The sequence below is a fragment of the Geotrypetes seraphini genome, chromosome 3 (genome assembly GCF_902459505.1).
Source record: "Geotrypetes seraphini chromosome 3, aGeoSer1.1, whole genome shotgun sequence".
Classification (NCBI taxonomy): Eukaryota; Metazoa; Chordata; class Amphibia; order Gymnophiona; family Dermophiidae; genus Geotrypetes; species Geotrypetes seraphini.
The window spans coordinates 209,923,930-209,947,779 of NC_047086.1; the positions used below are offsets into that span (position 1 = coordinate 209,923,930).

General features: G+C 43.3%; 1 protein-coding gene and 1 long non-coding RNA gene across 4 annotated transcripts in view; one reads left to right on the plus strand and one right to left on the minus strand.

Annotated features, from left to right (window-relative positions):
* Positions 1 to 355: 355 nt before the first annotated feature.
* Positions 356 to 21,889, plus strand: LOC117357143. The gene is made up of 2 exons (XR_004538773.1): positions 356 to 3,534; positions 21,511 to 21,889. It is a non-coding gene; the product is annotated as an uncharacterized LOC117357143 (long non-coding RNA).
* ARHGEF25 (Rho guanine nucleotide exchange factor 25) overlaps positions 10,507 to 23,850 on the minus strand; it is a 380,835-nt gene continuing 367,491 nt past the window's right edge. For all 3 annotated transcript variants that reach the window (XM_033937480.1, XM_033937482.1, XM_033937481.1), the window contains 3 exons: positions 16,753 to 16,979; positions 14,612 to 14,770; positions 10,507 to 13,139 (listed from right to left, as the gene is read on the minus strand). In XM_033937480.1, coding sequence (XP_033793371.1) covers positions 13,017 to 13,139; positions 14,612 to 14,770; positions 16,753 to 16,979 — 509 coding nt within the window. In that variant the 3' untranslated portion in view covers positions 10,507 to 13,016. The remainder of the gene's footprint in view (positions 13,140 to 14,611; positions 14,771 to 16,752; positions 16,980 to 23,850) is intronic.

Genomic DNA, 23,850 nt, shown 5'->3' on the forward strand with positions numbered 1-23,850 from the left:
AGGAGCCTGTGCTGCTGCTTCCTCTTGCTCGGTTCGAGGCTTGTGCAGATGAGTATAGAGCTTTCAGGGAATTGTTTCAATTATGGTCCTCTTCAGTACTGTACTACATGTTATGGGTGATACAAGGTTTTGCAATCTTGTTTTTGACCTGGGGCCTGGAGTGGCATCGGATTCATGACCACATATCTTCCCTGAATTGAGGGTTGAGATGTGTTGTTTCTGGGTAACTGGGTTAGAAGGATTGGGGGAAGGGTGGGTGTTGGGGAGGGAGAGGGGGTATCACAAGTTTTATGAACATTTTAAAGTTAATCCTACATTTTTTGTTAACTTATTTGATGGCATATGATATCGTTTCTGCTGCTGCTTTGGGATGTGCACAGATGATGGAGTCCGGGGTGGGACTGGGCACCCAGGACTTTACTATAAATGTTCTTTGTTTATTCTTCCTTTTAAATGAGTGGGGCTGATACCTTGAAGTTGATATCTTGGAACGTTTCAGGCATAACCTCGCTGATTAAACGTACTAAATTATTAGCTCAACTAAATAGGTTTAAAGCTGACATTGCCTGCATACAGGAGACTAGTTTATCACCAGTAGAACATCAGAAACTTTACAAAACTTAGGTGGGCGCGATCTTTGCAGCTTCCTCACCTACCAAGCGTGCAGGAGTGGCGATATTAATTTGCAAATCACTACCCCATCAGGCTTCTGTGTTGGCGCAAGATCCACTGGTTGCGATTAAGCATCGGCACTTGTACTATTCTTAACATTTACGCTCCTAATGTCTATGACCACGCTTTTTTTGAACATATTACTCATTTATTGTTAGATCATGCAGATGAGCCCTTGTTTTTAGCAGATGATTTTAATCAAGTGTTGGACGTGATGCTCGATTGCTTGGTCTTAGGGACATTGCAGTCTGGGGCAGGCGCTAAAGGTATTCCCTCTTTATGATCTTCCTTGCATTTAATGGACCCCTGGTGGCTCTATCACCCACAGGTTCGAGATTATACTCACAGATTGTGTGCCACGGTACTTATTCCAGAATAGACTATATACTTTCATCAAGTGCAGAATTCACGCGCATTGATGGGGCGGAGATTGGTCCTTCTATTATATCAGATCATTCTTTAATATGGGTCGCTATTAATATTGGCTTTGGAGTATGAGGCAAACAATGCTGGCGCTTTCCGGGATACCTTTTTGCGGATGCACACTTCCAGGAATATCTGCAGGGCAGGTGGGAGGATTATTATGCCAATAAACATTTAGTAGACCCAGAGTTGTTTTGGAATGCTGCTAAGGTGGTGTTGCGGGGGGATTGTATAGCCTATGTGACAGCGCTCAATCACCGGATTTCTCGGGGTATTATTACTCTAGAAAGGAAGCTTCGAATTGCTAAACAGCAATATGTGTCCTCTCCATCCCCAGCTCATCGAGAAGCTTTGACGGCTACGGAGGCAGCGCTTAACATTCTAATTCATGAGCGCATGAAAAAAAAAACACCTGCTGTTTTATTATAAATATAAATATTACCACCATGGCAATAGAACGGGGAAGCTCCTAGCCCAACTTATGAAGCAAGCCATGGGATCTCGCTATATATCAGGCTTGGTGGATGGGAGGCGAATAGCAAACCTCTTTTACACTCATTTGCAACAATTTTATAGAGCAAGATCTCAGGAATTGGGTCCATCATTAACAGATTATCTGGAGGACTCTGGGTTTCCAGTGCTGTCCGAGGAGGCGGTGGAATTTCTGAATTCGCTGCTGACACCCAGGGAAATTCAACAAGCCAACCAAGCACAATGTAATTACTCAGCGCCCGGGCCGGATGGCTATACGGCCAAATTTTATAAATTATTAGATCCCCAACTGGGAAATTCGTTGGCGGTGTATTATTCCACTATAGTTGAACACGTGGGGTAGGTGGAAGGCACAAACGAAGCTCTTATCACGTTGATTCTGAAGCCGGGCAAAGATGAAACTCTACCGGATTCATATCGGCCTATCTCCCTGTTAAACGTCAACCTCAAAATTTTGGCAAAAATTCTAGCTAATTGTTTGTCTACCTACCTACCCCACTTGATTGGAGCTGACCAGGTAGGCTTTGTCCATGGGAGACAGTCGGTGATGAATGTTAGGAAGGTATTAATAGCCATGGCGCACGCTACCTATTGTTCTATTCTCACTTTGATTTTGAGTCTGGATGCGGCTCGGGCATTTGACTAGGTAGACTGGCCATATCTTTTGGGGGTTTTGAAACATGTGGGCCTGGGTGGTTGGTATCTTAATGCGTTGCAGGCACCGGTAGCTCGCCTGTTGGTTAATGATATTTGTATGGCTCTTTTTTCAATTGAGAGGGGTATTAGACAGGGTTGTCTGCTGTCCACCTTGTTATTTTTGCTTTATTTGGAACTGTTTTTATGTACAATTTGTTGTGACTCTGATATATTGAGCTTGACTGTTTCTGACTATTCCATAAAGGTTATGGCTTTCGCTGATGACTTGCTTTTTGTGTTGACTGACCTGCAGTATTCTATGCAGTACTTATTGAATGCCTTGGATGAATTCCATTTTTACTCTGGATTTACTTTGAATAGGCAAAAATCTATAGTGTTGGCCATACCAGCAGCATTGCAGGATTCCTGGGTGGGGGAGTTTCCATTTTCTTGGGCTACCACATCTTTGAAGTACCTGGGGGTCGTATTTCCTAAAGACTTGTCTCAGTTACATGCACAGAATTTTGATGCACTTTTGTGTTCCACATTAACTATGATGCATATCTGGGCGTCATTTCCTCTATTTTGGGTAGGGTGGCCCTTTACAACATGGTACTCTTCCCAAGCTGGTTGTACCGCTTTCAGGTGCTCCCACTATTGCTTGCTCGCATCGAGATAAAACTAATAGCAGGGATACAGAGATTTTTATGGGGTGGGATTTTTATGCCCGATCCTGTATACCACGAGAGAGAGGGGGGTTATGGTTTGCTAAATATAAAATGGTATGCCATGGCTTGTCAAATGCTCCATATTAACGACTGGTTCAGAGGCACTTCCCATTTTTCGGCTACTCCAGTGGAAAATTAATTACTTCACTCCATTAATTTTAGTGCTCTGTTACATGTCACACCACCAAGCCTTCGTAAATTTATTTCTGCATACCTCATTTTTTACCCCGGCCTGTGGGTGTGCCACATTTTTCACATTTCCTCCAAATCTTCTCCTAAATTACCTATTCAGGGAAACGGGTTATTTTACACCGGGTATGCAATGTCAAGCAATCAGATCTTGGAAAACTAAGGGTCTCTAATTTATTTTTCAGTTATTTGATGATGATGGTATTCTATATATGTTTGCACAATTGCAAGATATTTATGTTTTACCTAGTTCTGATGCATTTCATTATTTTCAGGTTTGACACTATATCCATTCTTGCCCCCTGAAACATTGATGGAGGCGAATCATGAGGTGCTCTCTGAAATGTTTAGCCTCTCGGCACAAAATCTCATCTCACTTCGTTTCCATCATACGGTAAGTAACTGTGCTTTATCCCTGAACAAGCAGGCAGCATATTCTCACACATGAGTGACCTGAAAGCTGACAATACTGGGAAGGTGGGAAGTTGGCCTTAAGAAAATAAATGCTGTAATATAGACTGGCCAAAGTGCCCATCTCATCTGGAAAAAAATTCCAGACAATAGTGAGAAGTGAAAGTATGAACTGACTTGGCAGCTTTACAGATTTCCTCAATAGGAGTAGATTTGAGGAAAGCAACAGAAGCTGCCATTGCTCAGACTTTATGAGCTGTGACATGGCTTTCCAATGACAGTCCAGCCTGAGCATAGTAGAACGATAAACATCCTGCTAACCAGTTAGAAATCATTCTCTTGGAAACAGGAGATCCCATCCTGTTTGGGTCAAAAGAAAAGAACAGTTGAGGTGATTTTCGATGTGGTTTTGTGCGGTTAATATAGTATGCCAAAGCACGTTTACAGTCCAAAGTGTGCAATGTCATTTCTCCCGGGTGAGAATGAGGCTTAGGAAAAAATACTGGTAGAACAATAGACTGATTGAGATGGTATTCAGTGATAACCTTAGGAAGAAACTTGAGGAAGGCAACTTTACAGGTGAGAAATTTGAGGTAAACTGTAGTCAATGGCTCAAATGGTGGTTTCATCAACCTTGCAAGAACCACATTAAGGTCCCAAACCACAGAAGGAGGTTTGAGAGGTGGCTTCACACTGAAAAGACCCTTCATGAACCTGGAAAACCAGAGGATGAGTAGGAAATATGGGAAGAGGAATTGGTTCCCTGCTGTTGAGTTAAAATAGAAAGGAGAACCAATATTGCCTGGGCCACCAAGGAGCTATAAGTATCATGGTGGCTGCTTCCTGTTTGAGTTTGAATAGAGTTTTCAACATGAGAGGAGTTGGAGGGAATGCATACAGGAAGAGACCCGACCAGTCCAGGAGAAACGCATCCGCTTCCCGACGGTGAGGAGAGTAAAGTCTGGAGCAAAACTGGGGCAACTTGTGAGTAAGTCCACTTGAAGAGTGTCCCATTGAGCAAAGATTGGATGAAGAGCTGCAGAGTTGAGAGTCCATTCGTGAGGCTGAAAAATTCTGCTGAGGTTGTCTGCTAGGGAATTCTTCTCCCCTTGAATTTAGACAGCCTTCAAGAAGAGGTTGCGAGCAGTTGCCCAAGTCCAGATGTTTTGAGCTTCTTGACATAACCGGAGAGAGCCTGTGCCACCTTGCTTGTTTATGTAGTACACTACTACTTGATTGTGCGAAGGAGGAGGACTTGAGGGCATAGACGATGCTGGAAAGCTTTGAAAGCATAATACATCACTCGCAGTTCTAGGAGATTGATGTGAAACTGTTGTTCCCTGTGAGACCAGAGACCTTGTGTTTGTAGGCATCCCATGTGAGCTCCCCATGCATATGGAGACGCATCTGTTGTTAGTACTTGATGATGATGAGGTAAATGGAAGAGGAGACCTCTGGATAGATTGGAGGAGGTCAGCCACCATTGAAGCGACTGCAGAAGAGATAGTTGATCTGTCGCTTGAGACCATTGGGAAACCAGGGTTCACTGAGGAATGCGCATATGCAGTCGTGCCAAGGGTGTCACATGGACCTTGGAAGCCATGTGACAGAGAAGAATCATCATATTTCTCACCGAGTTTGGATTTGGAATATCCGTTGACATAGGCGAAGAATAGATTGCATGCGATCTGGAGGGAGAAAAGCTCTCATCGGAGTCGTGTCCAGGATCGCTCCGATGAATTGTAGACGTTGAGTCGGGAGCAAATGGGATTTTGGGAATTGACTTCGAATCCCAGAAGTTGAAGGAAGGATATAGTCCAAGCTGTGTGCAGAGCCACCAGTTGGGATGACGGAGCTTTGATCAGCCAGTCATCCAAGTAAGGGAAGACTTGCAGACTGTGATCGAAGATAAGCAGCGACTACAATGAGACACTTGGTGAAGACTCTGGGGGACAAAGCTAGGCCACAATATTAAACTGATAATGTCGCTGATTGACTTTGAAGCGGAGATATTGTCAGGAAGCCTGATGAATTAGGATATGAGTGTAGGCTTCCTTGAGATCCAGAGAGCATAGCCAGTCATTGCGGTCCAGCAGAGGATAAAGAAGAGCCAGAGAGCATACGGAATTTCTCTTTGACTAGAAATTTGTTGAGAGCTCTGAGATCCAAAATGGAATGCAGTCCTCCCATCTTTTTGGGAATCAAGAAGTAGCAGGAGTAAAATCCCTGCCCCTGCTGAGAGAGGGGAACTTCCTCAATGGCATTCAGCAGGAGAAGGGATTAAACCACCTGAAGAAGGGAGGACTGGGCAGTGTCTGAAACAGACTCTCCTGGAGGATGGTTTGGAGGCAGATGGTAGAAATGGAGAGTGTATGTACAGGGTATGTACTGGATCCTCCCTGAGCTCATGGAAACTCTTCCTGATTGGTTGTGGTTGGAATGGCAGCTCCTGTCTCCACTTAGGTTATGTCATGTTTTGAGTATCAAGTTTCCAAGGTTATATAAGGACAATAGAATTTTGATGGACACATAGAAGACATTAAAGTGTGTCAATAATTTAACACCCATTCTGGTACATAAATCCACTTGTCAGTCCCTATGGCTGAACTCCAAGATTCAAATTGGCAGGTTTAAGGTCATTTGGAAGCATTAGATGAAGGCAGGCATACGTACTTTGGACGATGTAATGTCAGATGGTAAACTTCTTGATTTTTCACGACTGCAACATACATTTGGTCTTGCTAAATCCCAAAATTATAGATGGATGCAGTTGAAGCAGGCCATTCAGGGGGGTTCCCTGATTGAAAATATCTTAAAAATCAGTATAGTCTGCCGGTCTTATTTTTTCAGGCAGACTTCCTGGGACACCAGGCCGCTCAGTGGTATAAATTAATATCTGGATTTTTAAATAAGAAACCAAAGACTGGTCTTCATGACATTTGGAGCATTGAGATAAAGCATCAGATTACTGTGTCTCAATGGCCACAAATATGGACTTGGAGGATGAAGTGTACGGTGTCAGCATCTATGAGACAAACATGTTTTTTTTTTTAATAACATAGAGCATTTTGGACCACAGTTCATTTACAGAAATTAGATAGTTCAAAATCTAATAGATGCTGGCATTGTCATCTTGAAGCTGAGACTTTGGATCATTTACTATATTATTGTCCCTTGATACTTAAATTTTGGAGATCCATTTGGGATCAAGTGAACAACATATTAGAAAATCCAGTGGCATTGACGTATGATACCATCCTGTTCTGTACGTTAATGAGAGATAAAAGTCAAATATCAGCTCAAAATAATAAACTTCTCTTTATAATGACAGGGGTTGCCATACAACTCATTTTGAAGAATTTGAAGAACTGGGTTAGGTTAAATCACACTTTCTGGTGGGAATCTCTCTGTTATACTTTTAAAATGGAACGTTCGATGCCATACAACAGGGACGGTATAAGAAATTTATGGATGTTTGGGAACCATTGACTAAGTTCTGTAAGGAATGATAACTGATTTTATTTTATTGATCCTTAAGCATACACATCCAGGGTGGGTGGGAGGGGGGAGGGTTTTGCATTGGAATTTCATTCGGGGAATATATGGATGGTTTCCTGTAGGTATGTACTTTTTATGATTATTTGGGGGGGAGGAATAGTTGTGCATTAATGTCTATAAGTTTAATGTGCATTTCGTGTAATATTATGTATATTGAAATTGTTTGTTTGCACAATGGTAGTTTGGAAATTTAATAAAGATTTGTTAAAAAAAAACAAAAAAAAAAGGAAGAAAAGGTTATTAGTTAAAAACACTGCTTTCCAAACACTTTTATGGAGAGACCATACTGTCATTAGAAACTCCAACAGTTCCACAGTCTGCACACTAGAGGGTACTGCAATATTATCTCAGTGCCTGTTCCAGGCAGATGTTTTTGGTTGTCTTGTTCAAATGCATGTAAGGGACAGTGTTTTTTATACACAAGACAACTATTTTGCTGTTTTAAAAAAGGTAGGATACCCAAAACTGTAAATTTGTGATAATGCTAACCATGTGGATGATACATAGAATAAATATAAATTATAAGGTCACCCGCTCTATTCTTCAATATAACCAACCTCATATAGTGTAGACAGCAGTGCTCAGAACCATTCAGATGGTAAAGGAAGATCACAACGGGGTGAAACCCCCGAGGGTAGTGTCTTCAATGTTCAATCATTGCACTTCAAAATTTAAATTGGTGAAAGCTCTAATTGTTGAAAATATGAAACAATGCAAAAAAATTGCTATGTACTCATCTTTGTGGTCTGAATCTTCCAGATTCTGACGCGTTTCGCCAGACCAGGCTTCCTCAGAGAACCCACACGTAAAGTGCTTCCAAATTTATGTGACCTAAAACATTAAAAAGTTAAATAGAGTGAACCAACCTGAAGAAATATGTTAAGTAAAAACTTTTAAAACACTCACGACACTCCTGAAGGTTACTTAATGTTCTTCCCTACTTGCTGTGTCTCATACTGCCTACTCGCAAGCAGCTTGCTTATATCCCCAAAGTACCGGAAGTGATGCAAACCTCATTGATGAAGGAACGCCTACCATTCTACCTCGCGGTTGAGCCCATGAGGCTCTGCTGTCTGCCATTTAAATATCCAAGATTGTTCTTTCTTCCACAGCCTGATTTTCAGGTTACCCTCGCGGTACATGACCGGGACTTCTAATATTACAAATTGTAGATCGTGCTCCGAATGACCAGCTTCCCTCCAATGTTGAACTAGAGGAGCAGTGAGTTCCTCTCGTCGTATCTTGCTTAAGTGCTCCATAATCCTTACTTTGATGGCCCGTTTCGTGTGGCCTATATAAAACAGGTCACATGGACACTTAATAAGGTATATCACGCCAATGGTGTCACAGGTAGTATACTGATGCAATTGATGGAAAATGTGCAAATGAGGATGAGTTACATCAGTTATCATAACATGGTCACATATTGCGCAGTGCCCACACTTATCATGACCGCGGAGACTGTGATTTGCGGAATTCATTGTAGACTGATAGTAAGATATGGTATTTCCTTCAGATTTTTTGACTGAGAAAATGCAAATCTAAGAATATGCTTGAAAACATTGTGAAGCTGTAAAACGTTCCAGTTATGCTTGATAATGCGTTTGATTTTAAAAGTGTGGCAAGTGTAGGGTAACACACATACTGGAGCTGAATCTCCCGATCTGGGAGACGGTTGTAATAACAACTCCCTCTGGGTGTATAAAGCCCATTTGTACCCTCACTTGATCACTCCTGCGGGATATCCTTTTTCTTCAAAACGCACCCTCATCTCTGCTGCTCGTGATGAGGTTTGCATCACTTCCGGTACTTTGGGGATATAAGCAAGCTGCTTGCGAGTAGGCAGTATGAGACACAGCAAGTAGGGAAGAACATTAGATAACCTTCAGGAGTGTCGTGAGTGTTTTAAAAGTTTTTACTTAACATATTTCTTCAGGTTGGTTCACTCTATTTAACTTTTTATGTTTTAGGTCACATAAATTTGGAAGCACTTTACGTGTGGGTTCTCTGAGGAAGCCTGGTCTGGCGAAACGCGTCAGAATCTGGAAGATTCAGACCGCAAAGATGAGTGCATAGCAATTTTTTGCATTGTTTCATATTTCCAACAATTAGAGTTTTCACCAATTTAAATTTTGAAGTGCAATGATTGAACATTGAAGACACTACCCTCGGGGATTTCACTCCGTTGTGATCTTCCTTTACCATCTGAATGGTTCTGAGCACTGCTGTCTACACTATATGAGGCTGGTTATATTGAAGAATAGAGCAGGTGACCTTATAATTTGTTTTGATAATCCATAGTTTCTGCTGAAATGAAGGTACCTCATGGCATAGAAGCCAAAGACAAATTAACATAGTGAAGGGGTTGCTCAGGACTGGGCGTATTCAGGCATCTACTGCATCCACAAAACTGGAATTTATGCAGGTAGGGTTACAGTTACCAGATGTCTGGGAATCCCCGGACTTTTTAGAGGACTGTGGGTGCTTGGACGGACTTTCAAAACCCAGAGTTTGTCAGGGTTCTGGAAGGCCCTGAGCTCGGGGCCTCATGCTCGGAGGCCCTGCAGATGCAGTCCAGACTCGGGGAAGAAGAGACGAGGTTTGTGTGGGGGAAGGGCTTGGGGCAGGACAGAGTGTAGCCATGTGTCCTCTTTTTTTCCAAGAAGAAATCTGGTACCTTTTACCATCTAGTTCCATAAAAGGGAGCAGACTTAGTCACAATAGGTGGGGTAGGGGAGCTTGTTTCAAAAATATTGAACAAAAAAGAAGTCAAATTGACTAAATATGACAATGCAAAAATAAGACTCCTAAGCATGTATTTTCTAATGATCGTCTCATAAACGTTTAAATTTATAATGTGATCTCCTTCACATACACTCAGAATTGTGTAATTCGGCCAAGAGCCAAAGCTCCTATAGTCAAACCCATCACCCAATCACTGTGTATGGAATAGTGGAAAAGTGTAAATAAAAGTGCTATTCTGAGTGTATGTGAAGGAGATCACATCCTAAATTTAAACATTTAAGAGACAATCATTAGAAAATACATGTTTAGGAGTCTTGTTTATGCATTGTCCATAAAAAGGACAGATTGAGACATCTGGGTTTTTGCTTTCAATGGAAATAAAACCTGAATGCCTCAATCCGTCCTCCTTTTTCTGGACCCATATGGTAACCCTAACTACAGGTTATCAATAATAGGCGGAATCATTAAATCCTTGAGACGTGTCATTCCTGGTTTTCTTAGCAATAATGAAATGAGAAACCTAAAGGTAGTGCAGGCAAAACCAGGTTTCTTTGCACCCTGGGTTTGCCCAATACAGCCTGCAAGACCCCAGATCAGCGGATATTGATACAGAACTTTGTCCTGTTTTCTGAAAGGAGAGTCCACACCTTGCTTCCTGTTTTGATATTCCAAAAGCTTTACTAGTAAACAAGAATTGAAATTTGATGCTTTCTTCTTCACCCCATTCTTCCCCCCTCCCCCCCTGAGAAACTTCCATTTGATAGGATAATATGGCAGAGTTCTTAAAGGAGCAGGAGAGCTCATAAAAGACATGACAAATTAACATGCATATATAAGGGCATGATGCATTCACCCATTCCCAGGAACGATGTAGGGGAAATGAGAGGAAAGAAAAAAAATATACTGAGCCCACATGCACTTTGTGAGGCTGCATCCTTGTGATCTCCTGGCAGGCCTCATAGTAGCCATATCTTGTAGTCGCCAAAGACATTGCACACACCGGATCCCATCCGTCAATACTGCCTTACAGCATATGATGTCGGGCATTGGGAGGAGGGAGGGCTTAGCTATTTAAAAGCAATCGTTCTCAGCCCATTCCTGGAGGTATACCTCGTGGGTCTAGTTTAGAGGAGACGTACAGTGAACATGGATGAGATATATCTACAGAGCTGGGAGACCCAGTATATACAAATCAACCTCATACATATTTGTTAAAGATGCCCTGAAAACCTGACTGGTTAGGTGTACCTCCAGCACAGAGCTGGGAACCCAAGGCCGGTGTTAGGGGGTTGAAAAACTGGGCCACAGTGGGTAGGGTTACCAGAAATCTGAGAAAACCCAAACATGTCCTCTTTTTAAAGGACTGTACCTGGGTGCCTGGAAGGATTTCCAAAACCCTGCAGTTTGTTAGGGTTTTGGAAGTCCCCGACCTCAGGGCCACGTCGATGTCCGTGCATGCGCTCCAAATGCGGTCCTGATCTCGGGGAGGTTCATGTGGGAGCGGGGCTGGGGCGGAAAAGGGCAGAGCTGGAGGTGGAATGGGGCCAGGCATCCTCTTTTTTAACAGAGGAATTCTGGCAACCCTAACAGTGGCTCCCAAGCCTGCCTGATGCTGAAGGCAGCACAGTCCGCCAGTGGGCTTTGGGTGCCCCTTCCCTAATTTCTGCCCTGGGCCTCAGCATGTCTAACAGCAGCCCTGTGGGAAGGAACTACTGCTTAAAAAAATTGAACCCCCCCCCCCCCCCAAGGTGCCTTTTTCATTGGTAAATGAACAAGTGCTGATGCTTACAGATGGTTCTTTGAAACACCACACAGGGATACCACCATTCTTTCAAAGTGCCAATTGGCAGTGTTTTTGCCAATCATCCTCCAAGGTGGGATTGTTTCAGCAGTCCCAACTGATCCTACTGCAACTTCAAAAGTTTCTGAATTCAAAAGAAACTGTGCGTGTCAGAAGGAAGCAGTCTGAGCTGCTTATTTCCGAAAAAAAAGTCTGCAGGGACTGTTTCTGTAAAATTAGCAGCTGTTATTCCACTGCCTACCAGTTCCCACTTCTGCAGTGTCTGTTCTCCCCCTCCACACCTCATTCATAGCAGGTGTTGACACTGCAAATTTAAACAGAGTGGAATAGGGAATAGAATATAATGTAAATGAAGAGATGTAGGATGAGAAAAGAACGGACAAACGGAAAAATCAAAGCAAGAAAGAGATCAGATATGGAAATGGAAAAGAGAAGGCAGGAGAGAGATTACAAGAGAAACGTAAAACAAAACTGAAAAGAAGAGAGAAGAGGGATAAATCTTAAACAATAAAGAGAAACAGAGACCAGTCATTTAAAAAAACACAGAGATGTGAAGCAGAATAGATCAGAGAAAGGAACAGATCATACAGAGATTCCTCAGAAAGATGCAAGAGCTATCATCAGCAGGGGAGGATCTTCTAACACTGTATTCACCACAGAAAGACATCCCCTGGGAGGCTGACTACAGTCACCCCCTGAAAGTCTCTAACTGCCTCTTAAGAGTCTGTTCCTGCCTCCGCTGAAAGGAGCACTGCATTATTTGCTGTGTTGGGGGAATATATCTGGGCCCTCTGGCAGATGGGAACTCATCGGTCCTCTTGCATCAGACAGCTGCAGGATAAAAAGCTACAGACATTTATGTATAGGAAAAAGAAGAGCCATTGTGTAGACCTTGACTGGCAAAGTCCTCAGGTGTGCAGAGAAAAGGCGATAAGACTTTCAGCCCCACTCCCTAAATAATAGCACTGGTGGGGGGTGAAATACCTCAGCACTGCTTCAAATACAGTCACGGTTGGGGGGTTCTCAGAAACCTCAGGCATCCTCCACCTGGGAAAGGAGGCAGAAAGCAGCACAAAAGTGCCCTTACTGTAAATGGCTTTTTCTCCAATGGCGGTGTCACTTTTCACTTGTCCGCTGTGCTTACTTACATTGAAGGACAACAAAATGAATAAAACAGAGCAGAGCAATAGCCCTCTTTTACTGCCCTTGTGAGGCAAACAGTTGCCGAGGCAGAAGATGGCCAGAAGGATGGCTGCAGGTTTTGTGGCTAGAACTGTTCCACATGACCTTTCTCCTCCTCCGCTAACATCTTTTCCACCTAATTCTTTTTCTTGTCTCCAGTGAGAAATCCAGTCGGGGCTTTACAGTTCATCTTCATCCAGTTTGGCAAGTCTGGCAGTAGGGAGAGGGCTGTTTTCATCCTCCAGGAAGGTCCCAGATATCCCGAAAGAGTCTGGTGATTCACAACTGCCTTCACTTGGTTTCTGCTTGGCAAAACACACACAAAAAAAGAGAGAGGGAGGGAAAGGTAAATTTAGCTCCATTCCCAGCTGGGCTTGCTTTTTCCCCTGATGTGAGAAAAATTCAATGACACAGTAGCATAGGGGTCGATACAGAAAGCAGAGCTGACCACATGTGGGATTCCCACAAAAATACTGCTGCAGTAATCAACAAGCATGCAAATTACTGCAGGGTTAAAATTGCGGCACTAATCCACAGCTCATTGCTAAATGTCACCTTTTTGTCAGTGCCTGAACTGTGATTGGCTCAAGCACTGACAGAAAGGCTAACATTAAAAAAATTTTTTAAAAAGATACCCAGGGTCTACACTGGCCCTGATTCCCTTCTGCCTGGCTCTCTGCATCCCCAGTATTAAAGTGGACTCCCAACCCCAAGGGGACCAGGACCGGCTCTGGGACCAGTCAACCTCCCTTCTACCCTCCAACCAGTACCTGTTTCTCTTAGTGGCATCCCTCTCCCACCCTCCCCCACAACATATCCATAACTTAAAAAATATTCCTGGTATTCCTGACCCCCTTTCAAAACCCCAAGGCCCAAAGATCTTTAAGGAGGCAGGAACAATGCCCCCTCACTCCTGCTTCCAGGAAATTTCTCTCTATATGGCAGACTGCCTCCCCCCCGCCAGTGCATCTCAGGATGCACCATGAGGGGCAGGGCCACCCTTTCCAAGGTATTTGAGTTCAGGAGGCTTTGGAAAGAGGGTCAGGTGAATGCTACTTGACAAAAAGGACTTTAAAAAAAGTTTTGTTTGGGTGGGAGGTAGAGGAAGTGTGCTACTACACATCAGGGAAACAGTTTTTATAGGGAGGAAGGGGATATGCCACTGGGAAATATTTATATATATATATATATATTTATGTTGTGGGGGTGAAGGGGGGTAAGGAGAGGCAACTGGGTCAGGTAATTTCAGCCGATTGGACAGGAGTGGGGCTAATGCCAACTGCAAGGGTTCTACATCAGCCTCAGACCTGGTGATAGATTTCTGGATTGAGACCCTGTGGTAGAAGTGCACAAATCTATATACTGCACAGTAATTTGATCAGCTGTTTAGCATGTGTTTTAATATACTGTTTGCTTATTGCCTCATTGTTTTATCTTTTGCTGTTTACCACAACAGCGCAGAAGCCCTTTCAGTGGTCATTAACGAGCAGATAAATTGGTAGCTCATGGTACCTTTTTGCATCTGCCTCATAATAAGTAGTAGACAAAGTGCATTCTTTATATGGTAGACAGACTCTGCTAGTGCATCCCAGCATGCACTGCAAGGGGAGGGGTGCCACCTGTTTGCAGATGACGGAGCCCAGAAACAAAAGCATTTAGGCATCTGGGAAATTAGAAATATATTTCTAGTCATTGAAGCTGAATCAGGGCTCACCCCATCCCCAGTCCATGATATGGAGCTGGAGGGCTTCAGTGCGGATGCTGTTACACTCACTTTGACCATGGTTTTGCTTTGTGTGATTCCACTGGAAAACTGTGTAGGCTGCATCTTCTCTGGACTGCTGGGGAAGTTGATGTGTATGTGAGTAGGGGTCAGGGCTTGGGGGCTCAGGATGACATCAGGGCTGATGCTCTGGGTCTGTGCTGAGTGGTTCTGAGGACAAAAAGGGAACAAAACACATGGGGATGAAACAAACTGTGCCCACTGTAAGTAATTCCCATTTAATTCTGGGGAACAGCTAATTAGTGATTACTAGTTTTAGTTCAATCCAGTTCAAGTTTTACAGGTTGTGGGTTCCTGTCACATGCAGTTCATTTCACATCTGACTAGGTGTCTGCATCATGCTTTCCAATTTCCAGAGCAACAAATCACTTTGATGGTGCTCTGGAATGCAGAAGCAGAAAGAAGCCAATTATCAATCTCCATGCAAAGCCTGTGGTCCTGCAGATATTTTGCACTCATGGGCCTTCATGCTCATTTTCAAAGGGAAAGTCCTTTCAGAACTTTGGACCTGTTCCCCTGGTAGGGACTGCAGGTAGAAACAAATTCTCTGCCAGGAAGTACATTGGGTGGGGGAGAAGGTATATATAAATACTTCGCACATTCATATAGTCCCCAGCATCACCTTTTTTCTTGCACCGGGAGAGGGGGTGGGAGAGGACTGATAATATGGTGTTCTGCCCTTTGGAGTGGCAGTTTCCTTCTGATTGTGCCGTGCTAGTCTTACTTCTGATGTAGTAAGACTTTTTCCTTTGCAGAACCCACTGTACTAACAGGTAGTTTGGCTGGCATGCAAATCCACCAAATCAGAAAATGCTCCTGATGTCAAAAACCATACTAAATTTTGGCACAGTTTTTCACACCTGCTTTAGTGCTAAATCTTTACCACCGCCCCGAGCGCTAACAAAAATTCTAGTGCAGAAGCAAAATGGTCATCTAGTGTGAAGTGCAACACTCCACACTTCAGATAATCTTGGTTGAAAAACATCCCTGGTAGGCTGTGTGTGTTTCAAAGTCCCTCCCAAATATATGTACAATCCCTGGTGGCTCATGTGGGGCCTGAACATACCCTCTCTCCTCCAATCCACCTTTTGGCCAGAAGGCAGGAGCAATGTCCACTTGCTTCTGCCTCTGGTGCCATTCTGAAAAGTGGCTATACCTGACCCTTAGTGTCAGAACATACTGCTAGGGGTCAGCCTGCCAAATAAAGAAGCATTTCTTTATTTATCAAGCTGACCTTAAGCGCTACATTCTGACCTACTGCTAGTGGGTCAAATGCCACCATTTTTCATGATAGTGACATACAAAGAAGATGCTGCTGGTTGCTGTTGGTCAACAAGAGTACTGCAACTTTGGAGGCTCTCTGGTCAAAAAAGGGGGAAATCTTTTCTTCTTTGTACCCCAGTCAGCACATGAGCCAGTCCCTGTTCAGTATTCAGTAATAAATGGAGATTGGCTCAAACACGGATGGAACAAAAACCCCTCTTCTGCATGATGCAGAAAACAGTAGCATGGTTATTCTGGCAGTGTGTGCTGCCTTGTCTATCAGTGTACATTTTTTAACGCCATGATACATGCCATTAGTTTACTGCATCAGTATAGCCTTTATTCTGTATATGTGTTAGCAAATGGTGCACTGAAGTCTATTACAGCTTATTATAATGACACCTTGTGGGGACAATTTTCAAGGGTCCTTTTTCATCTCAATTCCTGTAAACCGTGCCGAGCTCTACGACTGTGGAGATGGTGCGGTATATAAACCTAAGGTTTAGTTTAGTTTACTTATTCAATGAGTAAACACCATTTACATATGGTAAATCAGTTTGAAAACTTTCCCTAAAATGCTTGTACTGGTTAACAGAGCTTAATAGAGTTTGGAATGAGATCACATGCATTTTGATGGACCCTACTGAGCCATCAGATGGCTCCAGATTATAATGAATGGGTTTAGCTAGCCTAGGTTTTAACAGAACAACATGTTCAGTTTTGTTTCAGTAAAGGAGGAACAAGGAGCCACAAGGAATGGATCTCCTTTTTTGGACACTGCTGGGGTCCTCTCCTGTCACCATTGGAGACAGGACCTTATATGCAAGGCCATAGATAGAACAAGGTCTCATTTAGCTAGAGGGCTTTACCTGATTTGCATGTAGTCTGTTGTCTAGCCTTTTCGGACTGGGCAAATAGAGGGAGGGCAGAGATGCATTGTAGTGCTTCAGGCTTGACACCTTGTTCCTATCCATGGAAGCGGAGGAATGAGGTCTCATGCTGGAGAAAGCAGTCATCGTGGTCTGGCTGCTGGTTATTCGCCCCAGGCTGTTTGACTTGCTCTCTCGCCTTTGGTACTCAATGGGAGATTGCAGCGCTAGCAAAGAAGTGTGAAACTCTAGTGAGTAATACAACAGCCTCAACAGAGATATACGCACATGGACACCCATACATGGATATAGTCACACATTTTTCAGCTGTTAATGGAGATGTTTCATTATTAATGAATGCAAAAAACCTGTAACTCCACAAGTCTAATTATTCAAATAAAATATATTAAATACTATAAACATTCTAACTTGTGAATTAAATTTATAAAGTGCTCAGTCACCAACCAAACAGTGTCATATAAAATGCCAGCAATGGTTGTAAAGAGGGACCATCATAGCGCTCTGAGAGTCAATAGTCAAGGGTGAGGCTGCTATTTAACTTTAAACATAAAACTTGGATGTTTAAAAGTTATGGGGTCAATATTCAAAGCAATTTAACTGGCCACTTAAATTGCTTGTGTGCCTCTGAATATCACCACAGATAGCTAAAATGAAAGCCGGTTATTTTGTGAGAGGTCCAGGGCCAATATTCAATACTTAACTGCCTAAGTTAAGTGGCCAAATCGGACCTCATATATACTGTATATGTGGTGCTGGTTACATGGTTAAGTGTTGAATATTGTACTTAAAATTCCCTTCACAAAAAAATGTCACCGACTAATCACCCTATCCAATAGTAGATGGACTTTACATGAATTAATTCCTCCTCCTTATATTAAATACCTCAATTATTTCTTTAAACAATCATTCTGGTATATCACTTATTTATTTATTTATTTAATTTTCTATACCGTTCTCCCAGGGGAGTTCAGAACGGTTTTACATGCATTTATTCAGGTACTCAAGCAGTTTTACCTCTCTGTCCCGGCGGGCTCACAGTCTATCTAATGTACCTGGGGCAATGGGGGGATTGAGTGACTTGCCCAGGGTCACAAGGAGCAGCGTGGGTTTGAACCCACAACCTCAGGGTGCTGAGGTCGGAGCTTTAACCACTGTGCCACACTCTCCCCACTTAGTATGGGGAATATTGTACTTATAAAAATTCAAAAATATCACTCCAAAACAAAAGCACCACACAAGCCAAGAAAGCTAGCTTATTACTTAAGCGAAAGAAAAGCCTCAGACAAACGGAAAGGTGTACCCACACTCTTCCACCAAAGCATCATAGGCAAAAAACTTTTGCACAAGTTTAAAGTTAGCAGGTGGGAGCAAAAAATAGCCGAGAATGATTAATGGTTCAAACCACTGAACACCGAGGCTTTTCTTCTCTTTTACTTAAGTAATAAGCTAACTTTCTTGGCTTGTGTGGTGCTTTTGTTTTGGAGTGATATTTTTGAATTTTTGTACTATACTTCCCTCCATTCCTCCCTGTTTTTTGTGAATATTGTACTTAACCATAACAGAGATAGTTGGCCTCATAAACCCAGATATTAATGTTGGTATTGGCGGGAATTTGTTCTCTAGATGATTGGGATCGTAAAGTCTGGAACAGAAAAGTGGAAGGTTGTGGGGGGAAGCAAAGAGATCTATCTCTGGGGTCCTCCAGTCAGCAAAGATCTGATGCAGGGCTTTGGAGCTGAGTGATCATTTGTGAGGCTGCAGGAGTCTGCTCAAGTTGTCGGCCAAGACATTCTATTTCCCTGCTAGGTAGACTTCTTGTAGAAAAATGTTTTGAGGAATCGCCCAAGACCATATTTGGATTGCCTCTTGGCAAAGGTGATGAGATCCCGTACCATGTTTATTTATGTAGTACATGGCAACTTCATTGTCTGTGTGGATGAGCACTAATTGATTGAGGAGCATTGCAGATTGCTCAAAGCTCTAGTAGGATTCTTGGGTATGAAGGCCATCAAGATGGGCTCCCCAGCCAACCATTGATGCAGTGGCATAGTAAGGGTGAGCGGAGCCCAGAGGGGTGGCACACCTCCCCCACCCTCTTTCCTGCCTCCCCCTGCCGCATGCCCCCTTCCTTTTCCCCATACCTTTTTAACTTCTCTGACTTAAGCAGCATGCCCATGCTGGTGTAAGCTCGGTTTTTGATATCACTTCCTAGGTGCGGGTCCCAGAAGTGGCATCAGAGAGAGTGGTGATGCCGACGCAGGCAGCAACCTCGCACCAGGGAAGTAAAAATGGTACGTGGGAAGGCAAGGGGTGCACATGCGCAGCACGGAGGGGCGCTGGGGGGTGGAGAGGAGGAGGGGTGCCATGCCTGGGGCGGTATCTGAGACACATAGGGCTCTTTCTTCTGCTTAACTCTTCCTCCTCAATTTCTGTTGCTTTTGAAAAGTGCTTCTCAACAGAGCTACTTAAATCCTGCTCCTCAGTGCCGACTAGTTCTCATGAATTAAGATTAGTCAGCGGTAGGAAAGTGTGCTCAGGTTTCACTTCCCCCTCCATATTCGCAGGGGTTTGGGGCAGAGCCGGCCTGCGAATTTTAAAAAACTGCAAATAATATTTGGGCCAGTTCTACCCCTAAGCCCCGCTTCCCCCGGCTATTTTAAGCCCTATAAGCACCCCCCCCTTAAGCCTTACCTGGTAGTCTAACAGATTTTCGAGGCAGGAGCGATCTTCCTACGCTCCTGCCCTGTGCAGATCGCTCACAGGAAATGGCTGCCTTGAGCTCCCGTAGTCTCTCGAGCCATTTCCTGTGAGCGATCTGCACGGGGCAGGAGCATGGGAAGATCGCTCTTGCCCTGAAAACCCGCTAGACCACCAGGTAAGGCTTAAGGGGGTGGGGGCTTACAGGGCTTAAAATAGCCTGAAAAATGAAAATGTATTTTTTGATCAAAAACTGCGAATAAGCGAATCCGTAGATATGGAATTCGTGAATACAGAGGGGGAAGTTCTAGTAGAAACACTTGGCTTTTCTCCTCTTAGGCTTGCCTCCTGTGAAGCAGTGAGCAGATCAGTGCATTGGCATAGAAGCTGTAATGAGTGAAAGAAAGGACACAGAGTGTGAAAGCTTCAAATGATTGTGATCCAGTCTTAATGAGTAACTCTGAACTTGTCTTAAATAGGAAAAGGCCAATTTAATGGTGTAATTGACATGTGATTATAGAGACTGCTCATTATGTGAAATTACAGTCAATACTTGAATCTTAAAATGAATAGGAACCACAGAATTATTAAATCAAATTGACTATCTAGTGTTAAAAGATACCCATTAACCCATAAGGCCTTTGTTTTATTTGATATTGCATCAGCCTGTTATTCTGCAACCACATTTTAGCTGCCTGAGGCAGCTAGCCAATCTTGCCAACTGAACTTCCCAATTGGGACATGTTGTTACAATGTGGCTTCGTTTTTAACTCAGCATACCTAGATCCTGCTCAGGCAGGCTTCCGAGGAATTATAGTGTAGACATCCTTAAGAACATAAGAATTGCCATACTGGGATAGGCAGAATGTCCATTAAGCCCAGTATCCTGTTTTCAACAGTGGCCAACCCAGGTTCCAAGTACCTAGTTAGATCCCATGTAGCAAAACAGATTTTATGCTGCCTATCCTAGGAATAAGCAGTGGATTTCCCCAAGCCATCTCAATAAAGGCCTATGGACTTCTCTTTTAGGAAATTCTCCAAGCCTTTTTAAAACCCCGCTAAGCTAACTGTTTTCACCACATTTTCTGACAACAAATTCCAGAGTTTAACTACACATTGTGTGAAGAACTATTTTCTCCGGTTTGTTTTAAATCTGCTACTTAGTAGCTTCATCACATGAAGATAGATGTAAGAAAAGAGGGATTTTACATCACATATAGCTTTTAAAACAGCTGAATATCCTAGGGATTAAGGGTACACTGGCAGCATGGTTTAAAGCCTTTTTAAATGAAAGCTAAGGGCTCCTTTTACTAAGGTGCGCTAGCATTTTTAGCGCACGCTAAAGATTAGTGCACTCTAACCATGCGCTAAATGAAAAATACTAACGCAAGCCCTATGGAGGCATTAGCGTTTAGCGCGTGTGGTATTGTAGCGTGCTAAAACCGCTAGTGCACCTTAGTAAAAGGAACCCTAAGTGATAGTCTGTTTCAGGTTCTGAACTGTGCCATAAGAGATCCTACAAGAGTCCTCAATATTGGTGATTCTTTTCAGCGTATTGTATTTAAACAGCTATTAGATGTTGTTTTCAGGACCTTGGGTTTGGCTTATTATTTAGGTTCTGGCCTAACTCCATCCCTGGATCTTCCCATCCCTAACTGAATCTGAATATGTGCCACTGAATACACTTCCCCCCCGTCTAGCGGGCTTTCGGGGCAGGAGCGATCTTCCTACGCTCTCGAGAGACTATGGGAACTCACAGCAGTCATTTCCTATTGGTGATCTGCAAGGGGCAGGAGCGTAGAAAGATCGCTCCTGCCCCGAAAGCCCGCTAGACCACTAGGTAAGGTGGGAGGGAGGCGGGGGTGGGTCAGAGCCGGGTATTCACGGTATTTCCCTATTCGCGGTCCAGCTCTGCCCCTATCCCCCGCGAATAACGATGGAGATGTGTATGTGGATTTGGCCTGGTCAGCATGATTTAAAAGGGCATGAGGCTCTTCTGTCCAGTTAATCCTTTTGTTTATTGATCTCCGTTTTTTACAGATGTTAAGTGCCCCAGCTGGTGGTAGTCATATGGTACTGCATTCTATAGTCATTCTCTGATGTCAGAAGTGAAAGAGTTAATGTCTGATATTCACCTAACAGTTGAAAAGGGTCAGTTAAAAAGACCTTTTGAAAAGAGAGAGAACAGACTGAGAGAGTTACTGTTGTGGAGAGAAACAGCTGACAGGAAGATCTAACAGTGATTTTGTCTCTGCCTCTCATGATCTCAAAGGAGAACACAGGATCTAACTCTGGAAACAAGTTAATGTAAAGCAGTAGTTAGTATTTGTGTGAAATGTGTTTGTTGGGGTTTTTTTTGCCTGTCTATCTTTTTAATGTTTATGTTCATTGTTCTTAATAATAAACTTGTTTAATTAGCTCTGTATCTAAAACTGATTGGCGATCCAGTAAGTGAGATACTATAGGATCTCACTGTTTTTTTAACAGTCTGTGAAAAATTTTTTCAAGAACTTTATGACCTTAAGTTGTAATGAGGTCCTGTGTCCAGGTGCAATGATCAGGTAAAACTATACAAAGCTGGGGGGGGGGGGAGTGGGTTGTCAGAGCAGAAGCATATGCGTAGATGCAGAAGAACCCTGCAGTGTTTGCTGAGTCACTCAGACAGCCAAGAGCCTAACTCCTAGGCAGTGCTAGAGAGTGACCCGGAAGCAATACATGATAATCGTGTATGTAAATTCCAACTCAAGTATAACAATTTATTTTAAAAAATGTATAGCCTGCACTATCTAAAACTTTTAGGCAGGATACAAATTAAATAAACATAATAATAGGACATACAATAATACAATAAATAAATAAAACAATACAAAAAAGTACATTAAAAAATAAATTGTACTGCAACTGAAACAAAGCATACTGTCATTTTCTTTCAAAAACAAAGATTAAAATTACAAAACCATCAAATGTTTGTTGAAATAAAAAGCTTTTAAGAGATTTCTTATTGACCTCAAGCTCACGATAATACTCACAATTTATGGCCAGCAACATAAAAAATAGATTTTGTGGTAAATTCTATAAACAGCAATCTGATTGTAGGCAGTGATAGGCATCCTACCTCTGTCTAACCAGCCAATCGGGTTGCATGTTTTCTAAAAAAAAAAAAAACAAACCCCCCCCCCCCCACAAAAAAAACAAACCCCGAGACAGGCTGCCTACACTGTAGTTGTCTGTCACAGGTACAGGGAGGTGCCTAGGGACACTTAAGCTCAACCAAGGATTAGCATGGGCTTGGTGACCTGCAAAGAGACCTAACGAGACTGGAAGACTGGGCAAAAAAGTGGCAAATGAGTTTTAACGTAGAGAAATGCAAGGTCATGCATGTAGGGAAAAAGAACCCGATGTTCAGCTACAAAATGGGGGGAACACTGCTAGGGGTGAGTACCCTTGAAAGGGACCTGGGGGTGATGGTCGACACATCACTGAAACCATCGGCGCAATGTGCGACAGCCTCAAAGAAAGCAAACAGAATGCTGGGCATCATCAAAAAGGGTATCACAACCCGGACGAAGGAAGTCATCATGCCGCTGTATCGCGCAATGGTGCGCCCGCACCTGGAGTACTGTGTTCAATACTGGTCGCCGTACCTCAAGAAGGACATGGCGATACTCGAGGGAGTGCAGAGGAGGGCGACTAAACTGATAAAAGGTATGGAAAATTTTGCATACGCCGACAGGTTAAAAATGCTGGGGCTGTTCTCCCTAGAGAAGAGGAGACTTAGAGGGGACATGATAGAAACCTTCAAAATCCTTAAGGGCATAGAGAAAGTGAATAAGGATAGATTCTTCAAACTGTGGGGAGCCACAAGAACTAGGGGTCACTCGGAGAAATTGAAAGGGGACAGGTTTAGAACAAATGCTAGGAAGTTCTTTTTTACTCAGAGGGTGGTGGACACATGGAATGCGCTTCCGGAGGATGTGATAGGCCAGAACTCTGTACAGGGGTTCAAGGAGGGTTTAGATAGTTCCTGGAGGATAGGGGGATTGAAGGGTACAGATATAACTTGAGGTAGGTTATAGAAGTGGACAGAAACCACTTCACAGGTCGCAGACCTGATGGGCCGCCGCGGGAGCGGACCGCTGGGCGAGATGGACCTCGGTCTGACCCAGTGGAGGCAACTTCTTATGTTCTTATGTTGGTTTCGCCTAAAAGTGGCCTTAGGTGAGCTTAAGCTGCCCTAGGCGTCTCTCTAGGTCCGCGACAGGCACCTGAAATGTTGGCTATATTTCAAATAGACACAGCTGCTAAACTGATCGCAGCAAGGAAATCTCCCTGCCGTGATCAGCTGAGTGGTCGTGGCAGGGAATCCTAGAACACCACTGC